A 16,402-nucleotide genomic window follows, 5' to 3' on the forward strand; every position below is an offset into this window, starting at 1 on the left:
GTGAACTTCCTTTTTTTCTTCCTCCCTTTTAAAAACTTGAGCCCCACCTAATTTTCATTGCAAAATTCATTGCAGCGTTCAATTCAGACCGCAAAACAACATCAAAGTCTGCCTAAATCAGATTGAGGTTAGCGATGGTCCCTGAAAGGATAATGCTACTGGAAACTATAGAGTGGATTTTCTTCTTTTTTATCTGACAGAGGTCCTGAGGCTTCTAGCTCTTAACTGTGCTACGTGCCTTCTGCATCACAGTATGCTCTGCTAAAAGGTGTTTTCTGCTGAAGCAATGTGGAGAATAGAATGAATCAACATTCCTGAAGGTGAAATACCTCTGAGGGAGATTTGTGCATGTATATTTAGATACTTTCTGTCAGAATTTAATTCCCACCTGAAGGAACGGCTTGGTGTTAGTAAACCCCCGTCAACCATTTTGGAAATGTGGCATGGGGGTTGCAGTACTGAGAGAGCAATATTTTTATTCACCACAGGTACCTTTTTGTTTTGGAACATAATTTGACAACTGAAAAATTGCTGTGAAATAATATTAAATAATGCTTTTATTTGCTAAAGCTTAATTTGGGATTTTCCCTGATGTTTCAATGTTGCTACGTTGGCTTTTTTTACTGGTGACCTATTAGGAGGTTGGGACAATGAGTGTATCTGTCGCCCATGGTGGGGAATGCTTGAGCCTATTTTTTAATTGTACCAGCCTGGCTGTTTCTCAACTTAACGTTTCCTGGTTGACTGGGCAAGTTCCCTGTGGCATATATAATTGGGTGGCCTCACGCCCTTGATAGATTGTAGTTGCTATTTTTCTTCCTGCTGGCAATATTATGCAGAGATGGTTCTGCCTGAAGTGTGGCGTCGTTCTGCATTTTTCCTGTTCCTGTGTAATATCAGCGAAATAAAGTCCTCCGGCTCTTGGGTGTGTCCCTGTGAGGCTTTCAAAGTGCTCCAGCTCCTGAATCTGCTGGGAGAATCTGTCACTTGCTTTCATTGTTTAGATAATAATTTCATGCGCCTGTATAGCTCGTGAGACTAATCCCATGTTAAGAAAATGTGCGGCAAGAAGCAACCCTAAAGGTTGAAATTCAGGGAGTTATTTTCCATAGAAGTAAAAAAAACCAAACAGTTTCAGGACACTTTTGTTGGGTTTGTACTGAGATTGTACTGACACACTGCCCAGTGGTGTTCACAGAAAGGGGGAGGATGTTGGTTTCTATGTGTTGCCACTGTGCAGTCCTTGGAGTCACAAGACTCTGTTTTGCATTCCAGAGATTCCATACTGTTGGAAGTCTCACGGAAGACAGGTGACGGATGTGACGTTACTGGTTTCCGGTTCCTTTGTTTTCAAGTTGCTCTCTGCTTTCACAGAGAGAGCATGTATATTTCTTTTCTGTCTGCATAGTTAGCAATAAAAGTCTTCGCACGTAGCTCAAACTTCTCATCTCTTCCCTGTCCCTGTGCTGGATACTCTGCGTAATGGGAACGTGCTTGGAGCCTTATCAAAGGCGCAGGTCGTTAATCACGTCGGAAGAGCTCGGTCGAGCGGTGATTCCGACAACTTTTTCTGTGCTGGGAATTAAGATAGTGTTAAATGCAACCTGATTTTCCCATTCCAATTTAAGGGGAAGAATTGTATTTATTTGGATTAGTGTACTTAAAAGGAAATAGTTTGCATGACTTGTATGCTTTACTTGCAGCTGTCGACTCAAGGAGAAGCCAGCCAGGTGATTGGGCCGTTAACGGAAGGTCAAAGAAGAAACGTGGCTGTAGTGAATTCATTGTACAGGTTACACCAGTCGGTTCTTAAAGTAAGTGGCAGGGATACTTTAATCATTGTTAAGTTGTGGTTTTAATTCTTCACCACAAATCCTGAATTGAATTGGAGAGAATGTTGTAAACACTTCTGAAATGGTCTCTGTGAATAATGGGCTAGAACCCAGTTTCCCACCCACCAATCTCTCTCTCATAGATTTGCTATGTCTGCCTTCTTTACTGTTTCTTCGCTTATTAGTGCTTTACTCCTAAAGATGCTATCTTTTGAGTTTTCTGTTAATTTAGGAGACTGTAATGGAGTTCAGGATAATACTGTATATGTCCTTGAATTCACTTGCCTAAATTGTGAACTGTTGCAGAACATTACAAAAGAACCCCTTAGGGCTTTGTATGAGAAGTGATACGAGCTCGGATCCAAGCCTTGGTATTTTGGATTCCAAAGCCCCTTTAAACCAGTGTTTCCCAAACGTTTTTGGGCAACGGCACACCTGTTTACCGGAAAAAAATCTCGCGGCACACCACCATTAAAGCCCCGCCCCGTGACGTCAGCGCGCAGCGTCACGCCGGGAGGGACGCACAAAAGTGAAAGTTTTTTCCCTTCCCCTTGCCGGGGTGGGAGGAGGCAGCAGAGCGAGGGACTGAGGGACGGCGGCAGCTGAGGCGGCGGCGGCTGTTGTGCTGGTGGCGGCGATAGCGGGCGGAGGAGGAGCCGTCGCCGGGAGTTGCTGCTGCTGCTGTTGCTGCTGCTGCCCGGACATGCCGGCCTCCTCCTCCTCCGCTGTCTCGCAAGCAACCCACCCTCCCCCCGCTTCCCCAGACCGTCTCCCCCCCCACCGCCGTGTCCCCTACCTGTGCTGCAGCCCCACTAGCCCCAGCGTGATCACATGGGGCACGTCCAGCTCCGTGGGCCACAGGCCGGAGGCGATGCACCCGAACACGCCGCACTCCTCCCGAATCCCCAGCTCCTCGAATTCCATGGTGCCCGAGCGAACACGTGTTGTTGTCAGCGCAGCTGCTTCTGTTATTGCCGCTGCTGCCTCCTGCCGCCGCCGCCGCCTGGGTTTGAGGGGGGGGGCGGAGGAGGAGGAGAAGGAGGCGGCGGCCTCAGAGGCGCGAGTTCCTCTCCGCGCCCACCCCTTGCGCCCGCCTCATTTACATGCATACATTACCAAGGGGCGAAATTCCCCGCCTCGGGGCTGCTCCGCGTGGTGGAGTTGGTTTCCCCACCCCAGAGGAGCAGAGCAAGAGAGGTCGCCTTCGGGGCGGGGGGGGGGGGGCTACTTTGTATCTGCCTTTGGACACAAGTTAGCTCCCGCTCGCTCTTTCTCTCTCCCCACAAGTTAACTTTGTTTCCCTCTCTCTTTCTCTCCGCGCGCGCGCGCTTCTGAGAGCGAGTTTTGCCCAGTGGCTCCGAGAGTGTAAACGGCTGGCTGAAGTGCTGAGGAGACCGCGAAGGGCGGAGGGAGCTGGGCTTTGCGCGCGACGGAAGGGGTTATTCCCCCCCCCCTTATGGAAACGGGGTTTGAGGGAATAAGGGGTAGGGAGGAGACTTCGGTTTTTGCGCGACTGAGCAGGGGAAGGGGGCGTCGGCGGGCGCTCGCCTCAGATTGGAGAAACGCTACCAAAGGGTTGTGAGCGGGGGGGGGGGTGTGTGTGTTAAAAACATCCCTCCCTCCGTGGGTGGAGGAAAGGGGGCTGGGAGGCAGGATGTGGCCCCGGCGGAGAGCTTTAGGTGGCCCAACCCCTTCCCTTTCCCAATGAGGTGGAAGCATTGGCGGGTTTCTGCAACCGCGCCCCGCCCCCTTCCGCCGTCCGTGCCCCCCTCCCTTCGTACGCAGCCCCAAAAGTGCCTCCGGACTCCGAACGCGCTTCTTTTTCGGGTCGCTTCCCTCTCGCGCGCTGCTCACTTGGTTTTGTTCTCTCCTAGGCGCCCGACTCGCCCGCCTCCCTCCCACGGCACACCAGCCGGTGTCTCACGGCACACTAGTGTGCCGCGGAACACCGGTTGGGAAACACTGCTTTAAACAATCGTCCCCTATGCCGTGTCACAAATTTCATTGGAAAGTCCCCTCCGTTTTGAGACTGCTTTGGCTGCCCTATGGCACTTTTGCCCAACCTGATGTGTTCCAGCTGTTGTGGTCCTAGGCAGTCTGGCCACGATCAAGGATGATGCTGAGATGTAGTCTACAACATCTGGATGACACTGGGTTGGGAAAAGTTGTCGTATGGAATTGCCACACGGTTTTGAAAAGCACAAACTCAAAGCCCCCCCTCAAACGCACATAACTAGCTGGATTTCTTTTCAAATGTCAGCCGTAGCATTTAAATTAGTGTTTACGTTAGAAGCCATACCTTAAAACCATAAGAAACAAAAACAAATATTTTAAAATCACTGATTTTTATATCCTGTATTCACATTGCAGTGGCAGAGTGTAAATCATTCTCATGAGTTTTGTGTTACCCACTTTGGCATGTTTGTGTTGGTTTACACACACACACACACACACACACACACACACAATAAATAAATAAATCTTGATATGAAATTTGGAAAAGAAATTGCTGGGACCTTACTTGAATGTGAACACTGAACAAGTTAGAAATAGTTATGGAGGAACAGATGGGTTTTTGTGTCACAAGATGTTGGCTCCATAGCTTTTTTTAAAAGGCTGTCAGCCGGGGGGAAAGATATAGAAGCATTTAGGAGGTGAATTTTTTCAGTTCTGTATTTAAAAATCATGGAGGTCCAAGAGGAACTGTGTGATTAGTGACATTTTGTGGCATTTTATGTATATCATGCAGTTAGTTATCCATGCACAAGTCACTGTGTAGCTTTCATGGTTGCCAGAGACTATAGAGATTGCAGGGTTCCATCGTGATGGGAGATTCCTGCTTGCTGGCTTAGCCTCTGGAGATCCATAATCAAATAAACAGGATATTTATTTCACACGCTCTGACGCTTGATCCCTGATCTAGAGGGAGGAGGCCTGAGACCAACATTTGCTGGTACCCAGAGCATGGCTAAGGTGGGGCCCAGCGATGAGCAGCAGTAAGAGAGCGTTGGCTTCACCAGGGTCTCACTATGTGATTGAGCATCTCTGCATCTCTTTTTAGGTAATATCCTGCCAAAGTGCATTTCCAGCCTCTTCAGAGGAAACTATTAGCACAGCCTTGAAGGTAGGTGAATATTAAAAGTCACGAATATTACATAGATTTGAAACCTGCTGTGCCTCCCCCCCCCGCCCCCCACTTTACACTAAGCCACATTCATTTGCTTGCAACATTTGTGGTGGTGTCGTGCAGGAAAACCTATCTATTCATGTTTGTTCTTGAGATAATTTGCTGTCTGTGTTAGGTGAGGATGAATTAGCTAAGTGCTCAACGTTTAGCAGAGGCTCTTAGGCAGCGCTTGAATGATAGCAAGGCAGAGGTAAACTGCCTACCTTTTCACCATTAAAAGTGACGATTCTTCTTTCCTGGTGCTTTCATTTTTCACGTTTAACTTCTCCCTGGAGACAGCTTTCCATTCGCTTTCATCCATGGTCTTCCCAATCCACTGCTTTTCAATGTGTGAATGATGTAGGTTGAAAGAAAAACATTCACCGCCTCTTTTGAAGGATGGAGCCTAGACCTCATTACATTGATCTTTAATTACATATTAAGATAATAGTGGAATATATTGGCCTGCCCTTCTTTCCAGGAAAAGCCCCTAGGTTCAAACGATATTGTCAGCATAATTTAAAAACTACCACAAGAGGAAGCGTACATATTTGAATGGTGGAACTGGTCAGATACTGGTCAGATACTTCAGTTTGTAGAAAGCTCTTGAAACGGTTGTCACATCATGTTATACTTGCCTGAAGAATTTGTCCTGTTATAAGTGCCTCTTTTATTGTTGGCCCTTGTTCAGCCACTGCTCCACATAAGGAGTTGGGAAGATTTCGAGTTAAGTTGCACAATACGTTTAACTTTTCATATATATATAGGTTCAAAATATATTGCACAACACATCTATATAGATATATCTGTATGAATATACAAACTATGTCATGGCACAAAACAGCACTGTTCAAAATTAACTTGACAAAGTTTTTATAATTTATTTATCTCTTGGTATTCATGGACAGCACATTGATGTCTTGTATGGTTTTTTGACTCATTCTTTTTCCTCCTTGGTTATCCTTCTTGTAGACAGTCTATGATTTGATGGGAAACGCTGTGCAACCTTTGCTGAACTCAGTTGGAGACTCAATAGAGGCTATTATCATCACTATGCATCAGGAGGACTTTTCTGGGTAATGGAGTCACTACCTCAGTGTTGTTTTAGACATGTGTACGATATGGACACCATATTGAAAACCCCGGAGATTTATTACCTTGCGGCAAAAGTGCTTGCCTCAGCGGCCAGCCTGTGTGCTGTTAGTGGGCGAAGGAGCAGGACTTCTGGCTGCTGAAATCATTTGTCTGCCTGGAAAGTAAATATGGACAACACTTTTTAAAATGAAATGTGAGAAGAGGATTTTCCAGTGAGGATTTTTTTAAAAAGCCACTTGTTTTTATTATTTAGTTTTTAACATTTGAAGTTACAGTAGAGTGTGAGAATTGACTGGATGCACAAAATTATTTCTAAGAAATAAATGCTGGTTGATCTCTGTTTACATAGAAGCAGGTTTTCAGTTCTCTCTCCCTTCACTGGGTCTTTCGAGCCTGAAAGGTTTTCTTCTATAAAGTTCCCAAGTGCTGATAGGGAGCAGGGATTCCACTTACATTTCTTTTTGTATCACATATATTTGGGCGTCTTGGGGGAACCTGGGCCTTCTCTGAAGGTCTGCTGGACTGGATTAACCATTAAGTAAAATAAGCACGTGCTTAAGGCATCAGGGGAAGGGGCACAGAACAGATAATGTCCATTGCCAGACTTTTAGCATTAATTTTAGCATTAATGGTTTTAGCATTTTAGCATTAATGGTCACAAATTGCTTAACTGAGCGTTCATTTTCTGACTTGAGGTATATTAAAAAATCCCAACAGAACAACTATGCCACTAGCCAGGCTGGACGCCCTGTCTCTACTAATTATAGAAGCAGATATGCTGCATAAGATTTGTTTTGAGGATCTGATCAAAGACTTTTTAGTTAGGGAAAATAGGAGAACATTTTTTCAAATATAAATGAAGTGGAAGTATACAGAAATCAACATTTTCCATCTTCCTGTAGGTTTCATTTCATTTCGAGAAATAAAATTTCATTTTACAGTTTATTATTGTTTACATTTTGAGCTAGATATATATGGGGCACCAAAAAAATTTAAGTGCTAAGGACCTCTAAAGGTCTTAATCCATCTCTGGATTAAGAGGTGAACATCACTTTGCTCAGGTTATTAGTTGAGTTGGCGTAAGAGAATCCCCCTGCAGGCATTTAAGTCTTCTGTTGAATGAGCCAAGCAGTCTTACTCAGGCTTCCATCCTTGAGTTCTTAGCCTGTTCCCCCCCCCCCAAAAAAAAAATGTTAGCAGCTTTGCCCTGCATCTTGCCTTGGTGGGCTTGCATGGAGAAGTACAGTGGTGCCCCGCAAGACGAATGCCTCGCAAGACGGAAAACTCGCTAGACGAAAGAGTTTTCCGTTTTGGAGGTGCTTCGCAAAACAAATTTCCTATGGGCTTGCTTCGCAAGACGACAATGTCTTGTGAGTTCCTGCTGGTTCCCCCCCCTTTTTTCTAAGCCGCTTATCAGCTGATCCGATAAGCCTAAAAGCCGCTAAAAGCCGCTAATAGCGCTAATCCGCTAATCCGTCAATGGGCTTGCTTCGCAAGACAAAAAAACCGCTAGACGAAGAGACTCTCAGAACGGATTCTTTTCGTCTTGCGAGGCACCACTGTACTCAGAAGTATAATGCATCCTAGAAATATAATGCAGAAGCTTCCTGCAGCCAGTCAGAAGCCATGCTTTGGTTTCCAAACATTTTGGAAGTTGAACGGAGAGAACATGGACTTCTAAAAGCGTTTTTGGTTTATTATATATGACTGGAACTTACGTAGGCCCTCAGCCCTTTCTAAAGTGGGGCCACTTTGAATAGAATTGGGGGGGAGGTCAATTGCTTGGACCAGAAGACTTCTAATGTGACCTGTTGACTCACTTTACTGACTAAATCCTCTGAGATATGGATGCTTGAAGTCTGGTCCCCGCTGTTGCCTTGTTACTACTACACCTTGTATCCTGGAGGACTGGTTCTGCCCAGATTGGAGGCATCTGTGCATATAATCTCTGAGCAGTTTAAGTCAAGAGCAGACTTAGTGAGGGTTTTGAGGCAGGCTGGACTTTTAACACCACAATATGTATGATGTGGTCTATTATTAGAGAATTATACCAACAGCTGTGCCATTTAAATTTAGAGCTTTTCAGCTTCCGGCTGATGAAAATGCTCCAGACTTGGAGGGGGGAAGAGGAGGAGAAAGCAGCAGTAGAACGGTTCACATTTTCCTTGCAAAACTGCAGTTAACACGAGGAAAAGGTGTTTCAGACACAGCTTATTCCTGTATAAATATGATGTTGTGATGCCTGCAGCCATTGTAGTTCTCTTTCACAGGACAAAGGTGAAGCAGCACAGTGATGTGGTTAAAGTTGATACAAACATGAAATTAACATTCGTTATCCTCTTTGTTTTTGTTTTTTATAGGTCGCTACCCACTTCAGAAAAGCCCGATGTTCCTTGTTCTCTGTACATGAAAGAACTACAGGGCTTCATCGCGAGAGTCATGAATGACTACTTCAGACACTTTGAATGCTACGACTTTGTCTATGAGAGCACAGAGGCCATTGCCCAGAGAGCAATTGAGCTTTTTATTCGCAATGCCAGCCTGCTAAGGCCTCTCGGCGAAGGCGGAAAAATGCGGCTTGCTGCTGATTTTGCACAGGTAGATAGATGAAAGGGAGACAGTGTTGATTTTATTTCCTCATATGCACCGAACTACACATTGAATTAGAAATGCTATGCCCCAAGACATACAAACACATGCTGCTTTGCTGTTCCATAAGCTGTTCTCCATCTAAAATTATTTCAATTCTGCGTACATAACAAGCAGAGTCCAGTTATAATGACTGTGATAAATTAGGATTAGTTAGATTTGGTTGGATGTTTTTCAGCTGCCAAAATTGGAGTTTGAGAGCAGAACCCTTGAGGCTGTGGCAGTGTACTGCTGAAAATAAACCTTAGTCTGCATTATGGCAGTTACATAGTTTAGAGGGACTGTGGAGAACAACTGAGAGCCAGATTATAAAATTAAATTTTAAAAATGGTAGCAAGTTTCTTCCATAGAAAGATTAAAAATGGCATTTGTAGGTGCTGGAACTGAGTTCCGGCTGAAAAAAAAGCCCAGGTTGTAACCATAAAATGAGTCTTTCCATTATCTTTCCAAAAACATATTTATTATGTTAGCTCGCTAGCAATCTCTGTGCTCTTGTTCTTTGGGAGGGAAGTTTTAAGTAAACCTGTGAATCTCTAGTTTCTAATTCTCCCCCTGCCCATCTCCTACTTTCAATTTTTCCTGCTTTGTTTTGGTTTATTCCTTCTATTTCTCAATAGCCCTCCCATTTCATGCCAGTTTCAAGAAAGGTAGCTGGGACTTAGTATTTGGGCATCCTTAAAAATAACCAAAAACATGATTAAAGCCATGTCTTCTTTGACCCTGGGCGACTCATTCGTGAGAGATAATGAAATTCCTAAAGTAAGCTAGAGCCCTGATTTTGATACACAACATAGTCCAAGGCACACCAGTTATTGGAATATATATATATAAATGTACATTCTGTTTTACATTTGTCCTTGAAACAGTGTAGGGCCAGATACCTATGTTACTTCCAGTACTTTTTTAAATTTTATGTATACATACATTTGTATTCCACTTGGGATTCTCAGAGAGATTAATACTTTAGAGCATTCAGTCAGCCATACTGAAAATAATAAACCACCAAAACATTAGTGACCAAGATAACAAACTACAGAAAACCAATAGTTAATAAGAAAATACACACATATTGAAACTCCTGAACAAATTAATAGGTATTTTGGTTCTAAAAAAGATAAAGTTGTGTCTGTTCTGAGGACACATAATGCAGCTACTTCTCTGAAGCTAAGAAAGTCTAGTCAGTGCATCGATGGGAGCCTCATCTTCACTAGCTCAAGTTCCATCATGGAAAAAAGGCAGGATATATATGTACTAAATCACTTTGGTGCCAGGCATCCCTTGCTGGGATGACGTAAAGGAGACAAGGCACCAACAGTGAAAAATGCACAAAACATGCTAAGTGTGGGTTGTAAGATCATCGTATTATGAACTTCCTTCTGTCTTTAAGTTTCTTTTTCCAAATATTTGCATTTGAAGTCTACAGACTATTAGTAACACTGAACTTAAATAAGAAAAGTGTGAAAGGGAGATATTTGTAAGTCTCACCTTAGAAATGGTGGACAGGATGTATATCCAAAAATGTTTAAAGTTACATCCAGGGCACCCTAATCACTGGGGAATTTGACTGTTTTTATATCTAGCAGTCAAAACATTGATGCCTGTAAAGATAGGAACTTGAAAGATATGGGGAAAGGGGGGGGGGATGACTTGTGCTGAATGCCTGGCTCAATTTTCACAATTCCGTCTGGCCTGGAAAGAATTTGCTGGGGTCAGTAAGGTACTCTGAAATGACATTTCCCTGACATTTATACATATCATGAGACATCATCTGGGAATTGTTGTACATTCTGACCTCCTCATTATGAAGAGCTTTGTTGCTGTATAAGAAAGCCAAGTGCGCTAAGGTTACAGTAATTTGGAGTATTTTAGGTTGCAAGTCATATTTTGCACTTTAAAAGCTGTGCAGCTCTGTATGATTAAGAGACTGAAATGTGAACATGATGAAGTCAGAACCGAGGAAGGAAACCCCACAATATTTTTTCAGTTTCTGGCACACACACAAATACTCTCTTAAGACAAGAGTTGCGAGATTAGTGTAGAGGGGAAAATGGACTCGTGTTAACAAGCAAAAATAGTAATCACATCTCCATTAGTTAGAATAAAAAGATCCACTCTTCATTTGCCAAATGTTTAACCTAGGGACTGTAAGAAATTATATTGCTCTTTTGGGTAGAGTAAAATACAGATAAACCAAAGGGGTTGGTTGTACAGATATACAGTGGTGCCTCGCAAGACGAAATTAATCCGTTCCGCGAGTCTCTTCGTCTAGCGGTTTTTTCGTCTTGCGAAGCAACCCTATTAGCGGCTTAGCGGATTAGCGCTATTAGCGGTTTAGCGGCTATTAAAGGCTTAGCAGCTTAGCGGCTAAAAGGCTATTAGCGGCTTAGCGGCTTAGAAAAGGGGGGTGAGCGAAAAAAATCGCAAGAGTCACCAGACTTTTTCGTTTTGCGAAGCAAGCCCATAGGGAAATTCGTCTTGCGAAGCGCATCGAAAAACTGAAAACCCTTTCGTCTAGCGGGTTTTTCGTCTTGCAAGGCATTCGTCTTGCGGGGCACCACTGTACTCTTCTTTCCAAAAGCCAGTGAAAAAACTCTTTGTGTATGCAGAGGAGATGCTGGTTGTTTATACTACTGTTATTATTTCATCTGGTATAAATGAATAAGATGTGGGCTTTTCTTTCTTGGTATATTCTTAATTTGGCAGTAAGACGAGATTCATTCCTGGTGGTCCTAAAATAGCCGATGGTGGTTCTGTTTACATGGTAGCAGCAGTGACATTGGTTTTCCAATTCCATGGCTTCATCCCGTGGTTGGAATGGGTCCATTCCATCTGATTGCATGCCCATGGTTGTAGGTTGTTGCCCGATTGTTGCCAGAAATTCTGCTGGTAAAAACTGGTTCTAGTTCATGAAATTTGTTGGCTGAAAATCTGCCTTCCCCAATTCCTGACTGGCTGGTTTGGCCCAGGGCTTTGAATAGCTGACTGAAGTGCAATTCGTTTTCTCTGACAGATGGAGTTAGCAGTCGCTCCCCTCTGCAGACGGCTCTCTGATCTGGGAATATCCTACAGACTCCTAAGATCATTCAGGTATATTGCCTTCAAAATATTTTTCACAGCTGGCACCAGGTAATGAAGAATTTAAATTGTCGCCAATTTATTTGGGTTTTTAATTAAAACCTTCTGGCAGCACCATGTGAAAATTACCAACAAATTAGTGCTTTTTCCTTGAACATTTTATTCAGAGTCTAACTATAACTTGGGAGAATTTTGTCATGCAAATGTCAGCTAAATTGCACCTTTTTGCTTTTTGTTGTGGATCTCAGTTCTTATGCTGATGAGCTGCAGTTACACTCAGCCCCCTACCCTGATATTAGAGGATTTGAGATGCAGTGTTTTTGTTTAATTAAATAATAAGCTGCTGTTACTACAAACAATCGCTTACCAAATTCCATAATGACGATGAAGCAAAGCGGAAAACAACTACCGCATGAGAAGGAACAGACTTTTGTTTTTAAGGTGTTGTGTGTGTGTTACTAGAGTGGCATGGATTAAAATGAGGCCTTCCTTGGGTTCTGTCCCTTTGTGGGCAGATACTTGTGGGCCCCTTTTTTGGGGGGGGGGCAAAATCAGCTGCAATAGGCAACACTGTTATGGGTGGAGGCAAAACATTTGCCAAGAAATGGGAGACTTGAAGAGGCAACCGCAGGTTCAACTCCCATTCCAACCTTGTTTGTGTCTCTGCATTTTCCCATGCAAGTGAACGGCCATCATTCAATCCTATGAGAAAAGGTGAAATACCTGTTGCAATGTGGAATTTAATCCACCACAAGAGGCATTTTCCTAGTAAATTATAGGGAAGCATAATTTTCTTTCCTTTTAACTGTATCATCTTAACGTCTTCTTTATCCCCCACAGACCAATGCTGTTCCAGACTAGTGAGCATATCATCAATAGCCCGGCCGTGGGAGATATCATTCCATTCAGTACCGTTATTCAGTTCTTATTTACAAGAGCACCACCTGAATTAAAATCCCCGTTCCAGGTAATTACTTTACGCAGCCTTTTCTCACCATATACTCCACCAGTGGCGGAAAACCATTTCTCTCAAATTGCTGCCGCCAATGCTGTTTCGTAGCTATGCTCAAGTTGCAGCTTGTGGGGTTGGTTTTATGAGATCACGGCAGGCCGCAGGCGTTTTCCATCCTGGTTAACTTCTGGAAATAGAATGCTGTCACAATTCAACAGAGGAAATAATCAAAGATGATACTGTGATCCTTTGGCCCCAGCCAGCCTGGCCAATGTCAGGGAAGATGAGGACTCTAGTCTATCAACATGTAGCGCTGCTCTGGTTCTCCAGAAGCGGCTCAGTCATGCTGGCCACATGACCCGGAAGCTGTACGCCGGCTCCCTCGGCCAGTAAAGCGAGATGAGCGCCGCAACCCCAGAGATGTCAGGGGTCCCTTTTTTACTGTATACCAACCCGTGAAAGGCTGTTGCCATTAACTTTTGCCCAGTATGTGAAAATGTCTAGACATAATATTTATTTGTATTTATTTATTTCCTGTGAAAGGGAGCAGAGTGGACCATTGCACGTTATTCCCGGTGGCTTGATGACCATCCATCTGAGAAGGACAGGCTCATTTTGATACGGTAAAACACTCTTTCCCCCCCCCCAATTAAGTTTCAAAATACTGCAGTATTGCAACTTGGAAACTTTTCTCTTTCTTCCCCGCTGTTCACCGTTTGTGCATCCCGCTGTCCCTGTCTAAGCGTGCGTGGAAGTGCTTTGGTGTATTCTAAGCAACAACTTCTATTAGGGCTTCTTCAAGACATTTATAGCTGCATTGGTTTCAGGGATTAACTCCAGAACAGCAAGGTAGTCTTTTATTAGACCTTCTTTGGTGCAGAAGCAAGCCAGATTCCAAATTACACAGAATTCTCTTTAGGGAGCTACTCTTATTTCCTACTGCAGAAGAAATTCATCTAATAAAGATGTCATCTTATTTTATAGCTGTTTGGGGATTCAACTACTTGTATCCCTGTGCAGTACTGGCTCTATGATATGTTTTGAATGATACAGTGCCTCCTGGGCTGTAATCCTAAGAATTGCAGCAAAAACTCTACTTAAATCAGCAGGACTGTTTTCCAAGTAAAGTATGTTTGGGATCAAGTTGTTTGTTTCACTAGAGTGTTTAGAAAACTAAAAAGGGAAGAGAAGGAGCTTGGTGAGCAAGGTATACGGAACAAAATTAAAGCACTCTTGAAATGGCTTTATATATTAATTTAAAGACTGCAACACACACACATCTCTGAATAGGTATAGATGCACATGCACACACAATTAAACAAATGAAAGAAACTATATAGGCAGTGCTGTGATTACAAGCAGTAGTTTTTGCTGGAACTTGTTTTACTAAGGTAGCAGCTAAAATTAAGAATAAGGGCAGTGATGACTCCTCCTGAATCATACTTGAATGCTGATTGCACAGGATGCAAACACTTAGGAAAAAGAGGAGTACAGTGATACCTCAAGTTACAAACACCTCAGGTTACAAGCCTGAGAACTTTGCCCTAGGATGAGAACGGAAATCGTGTGCCAGCAGCGCAGCAGCAGCAAGAGGCCCCATTAGTGAAAGCACGCCTCTAGTTAAGAACAGTTTCAGGTCAAGAACGGACCTCTGGAACAAATCACCAAAATGTTTGCTCCATAAGACTCACCTGACCATAAGATGCACCTAGTTTTTAGAGGAGGAAAACAAGAAAAAAAAATTCTGCACAGAGCGTGTAAGCGACCCTTGCTTTTCTTGCTTTAAAGCAAGCAAAGTGAGAGCCGCTTACATGGCTTCTGTCCCACTTTGCACAGCTCTCACTTTGCTTGCCCATCCCTCCTCCCGCCTCGCTGTAAAAGAGGAGGAGGAGACACTGGGACAGGTGCTCTGCTGGCTTTACAGCGAGGCTGGAGGAGGGACGGACAGGGGCCTTGCTATAAAGCCAGCAAAGCAAGAAAAGTGAGAGCTGCGCAGAGCATGTCAGCTCTGCTTGCTCTGCTTGCTTCACAGCGAGTGACGGACGGGAGCCATGGCTCTGGCTGTGGAGGCATCCGAGGGATCCCTCTGCCGTCCACTGCATTCACTCCACAAGACGCACAGACATTTCCCCTTACTTTTTAGGAGGAAAAAGGTGTGTCTTATGGAGCGCAAAATATGGCAAGTTTGTAACTAAAGGTACCACTCCACTGTATACGTAGGAAATATTAATATTCTTATTCAAGCCTCTGGCAGAGGTTCAAAATCATTTCCAAGTACCTATCCGGGGCAGGGATTACAACAGTGTTTGTCTGACATTTTTTGTTACATTCCCAAGTGCCCAAGAAGCTTTGCTGTTATTCCTGCGTGCCCATGTAGGATATGCATTTTCCGTTTCCTTGTGGCGATTGTGCCATCTAGTTAGCTGTGTTCTACTAAACAGGACCACCAGCTAGCAAACTCTTCAGATGAGCTAAACAGTTACTTGGTAGAAACAGAGAGAAACAAGTAGTGGAATGCTGACCATTTTTGAATGTGTGTGGTTCTCCATTTAGTTGCTGTTGGTCAAAGAAAGGGAGCGTGGAAAGCAGTGTGGAGCAAGCTGCCCCTTGAGACTATGCTAAACCTTACATACAGGTGGCATCTCACTCCAATGAGCTCTGCCACCCCTTTGTTGGAGGGGATGTTGGGAAGGAAACTCTCTGTGAGAATGTTCAGGGGTGAGGGAGTTTTGGCATGCCAGCTTTATGGTTTTAGTGATTGTGGTTGCAGAAAAAGTAAATATAGATTCAGGCCTCACCTTGTTCGTGTGTCAGAATAACCCTTTACACCATTCCTTCTCGTAGCTGCCTACATGGTAAAAACATGCTATTGGAAATGTGAGGAGGAGATTGTCCTAAAGAGATGTTATGTCAGTCTGGCAGCCTTGACTGCGTTACACAGCAATGCGGACTAGCTAAGGGAGACATTAAATTCCAATCTAAGGAAACCTAGATTGGCCGTACCTGAGATACCATTTTGGAGGTATTGGTTGGTCTAACTCATGAGTCGGCAAATTAAGGCCCGCGGGCTGGATCAGGCCCAATTGCCCTCTGGATCCGGTACATGGATGGTCCTGGAATCGCCGCTTGGGTCAGCGTGATTGTTCGGGCTGCGCCATTTTTTTTGCATTTTTTTTCAGGCACCATCCCTCCCCCCCCTCACACGTGGTGGTGCCTCCTCCCTCCCTCCTCCTGGCTTCTCCCCACCCTGCGGAGGGGGCTGGGCTTTGATTGGTGCCAGCCAATCCGAAGCCTTGTCACCTGTGCGCTGAGGTGTGGCTCAGACCTGCCACCCGCCTGCCAGCCTCTCCGTCCATGACCTCACTGTGGGCATCGTGACGGGCGCTGGCCCCACGCCTGGTGCCCAGGAAAGCTGGCCCGGAAAGGAGAGGTGTTGCCACCACCGCCGGCTCCCAACCGCAGAGTGGCGGAGGAGGTAGGAAAACGGGGGATGGGGCGGGGCTGCAGAAAGAGGGGGAAAGAAGCCCCCCTCTGCCGTGTGCATGTAGTCTAGCCTGTCACAAGGTCTGAGGGGGGGTGAAGCTGCCCCCTTCTAAAACAGTTTGCTGACCCCTGGTCTAACTAAACATGCTT

General features: G+C 44.5%; 1 protein-coding gene and 1 long non-coding RNA gene across 5 annotated transcripts in view; one reads left to right on the forward strand and one right to left on the reverse strand.

The window, feature by feature from the left end:
* LOC308596705 overlaps positions 1-6,181 on the reverse strand; it is a 34,676-nt gene extending 28,495 nt beyond the window's left edge. Inside the window, exons 1-2 of the long non-coding RNA XR_014012672.1 lie at positions 6,156-6,181; positions 5,223-5,335 (exon numbers count right to left, since the gene is read on the reverse strand). This is a non-coding gene — a long non-coding RNA (uncharacterized lncRNA). The remainder of the gene's footprint in view (positions 1-5,222; positions 5,336-6,155) is intronic.
* COG5 (component of oligomeric golgi complex 5) overlaps positions 1-16,402 on the forward strand; it is a 172,810-nt gene that overhangs the window by 145,945 nt on the left and 10,463 nt on the right. For all 4 annotated transcript variants that reach the window (XM_081211547.1, XM_081211548.1, XM_081211549.1 and 1 more), the window contains exons 15-21: positions 1,704-1,814; positions 4,894-4,956; positions 5,971-6,074; positions 8,454-8,691; positions 11,753-11,829; positions 12,658-12,784; positions 13,313-13,392. In XM_081211547.1, coding sequence (XP_081067673.1) covers positions 1,704-1,814; positions 4,894-4,956; positions 5,971-6,074; positions 8,454-8,691; positions 11,753-11,829; positions 12,658-12,784; positions 13,313-13,392 — 800 coding nt within the window. The remainder of the gene's footprint in view (positions 1-1,703; positions 1,815-4,893; positions 4,957-5,970; positions 6,075-8,453; positions 8,692-11,752; positions 11,830-12,657; positions 12,785-13,312; positions 13,393-16,402) is intronic.

The sequence above is a fragment of the Podarcis bocagei genome, assembly GCF_964188305.1.
Source record: "Podarcis bocagei genome assembly, chromosome: 10".
Classification (NCBI taxonomy): Eukaryota; Metazoa; Chordata; class Lepidosauria; order Squamata; family Lacertidae; genus Podarcis; species Podarcis bocagei.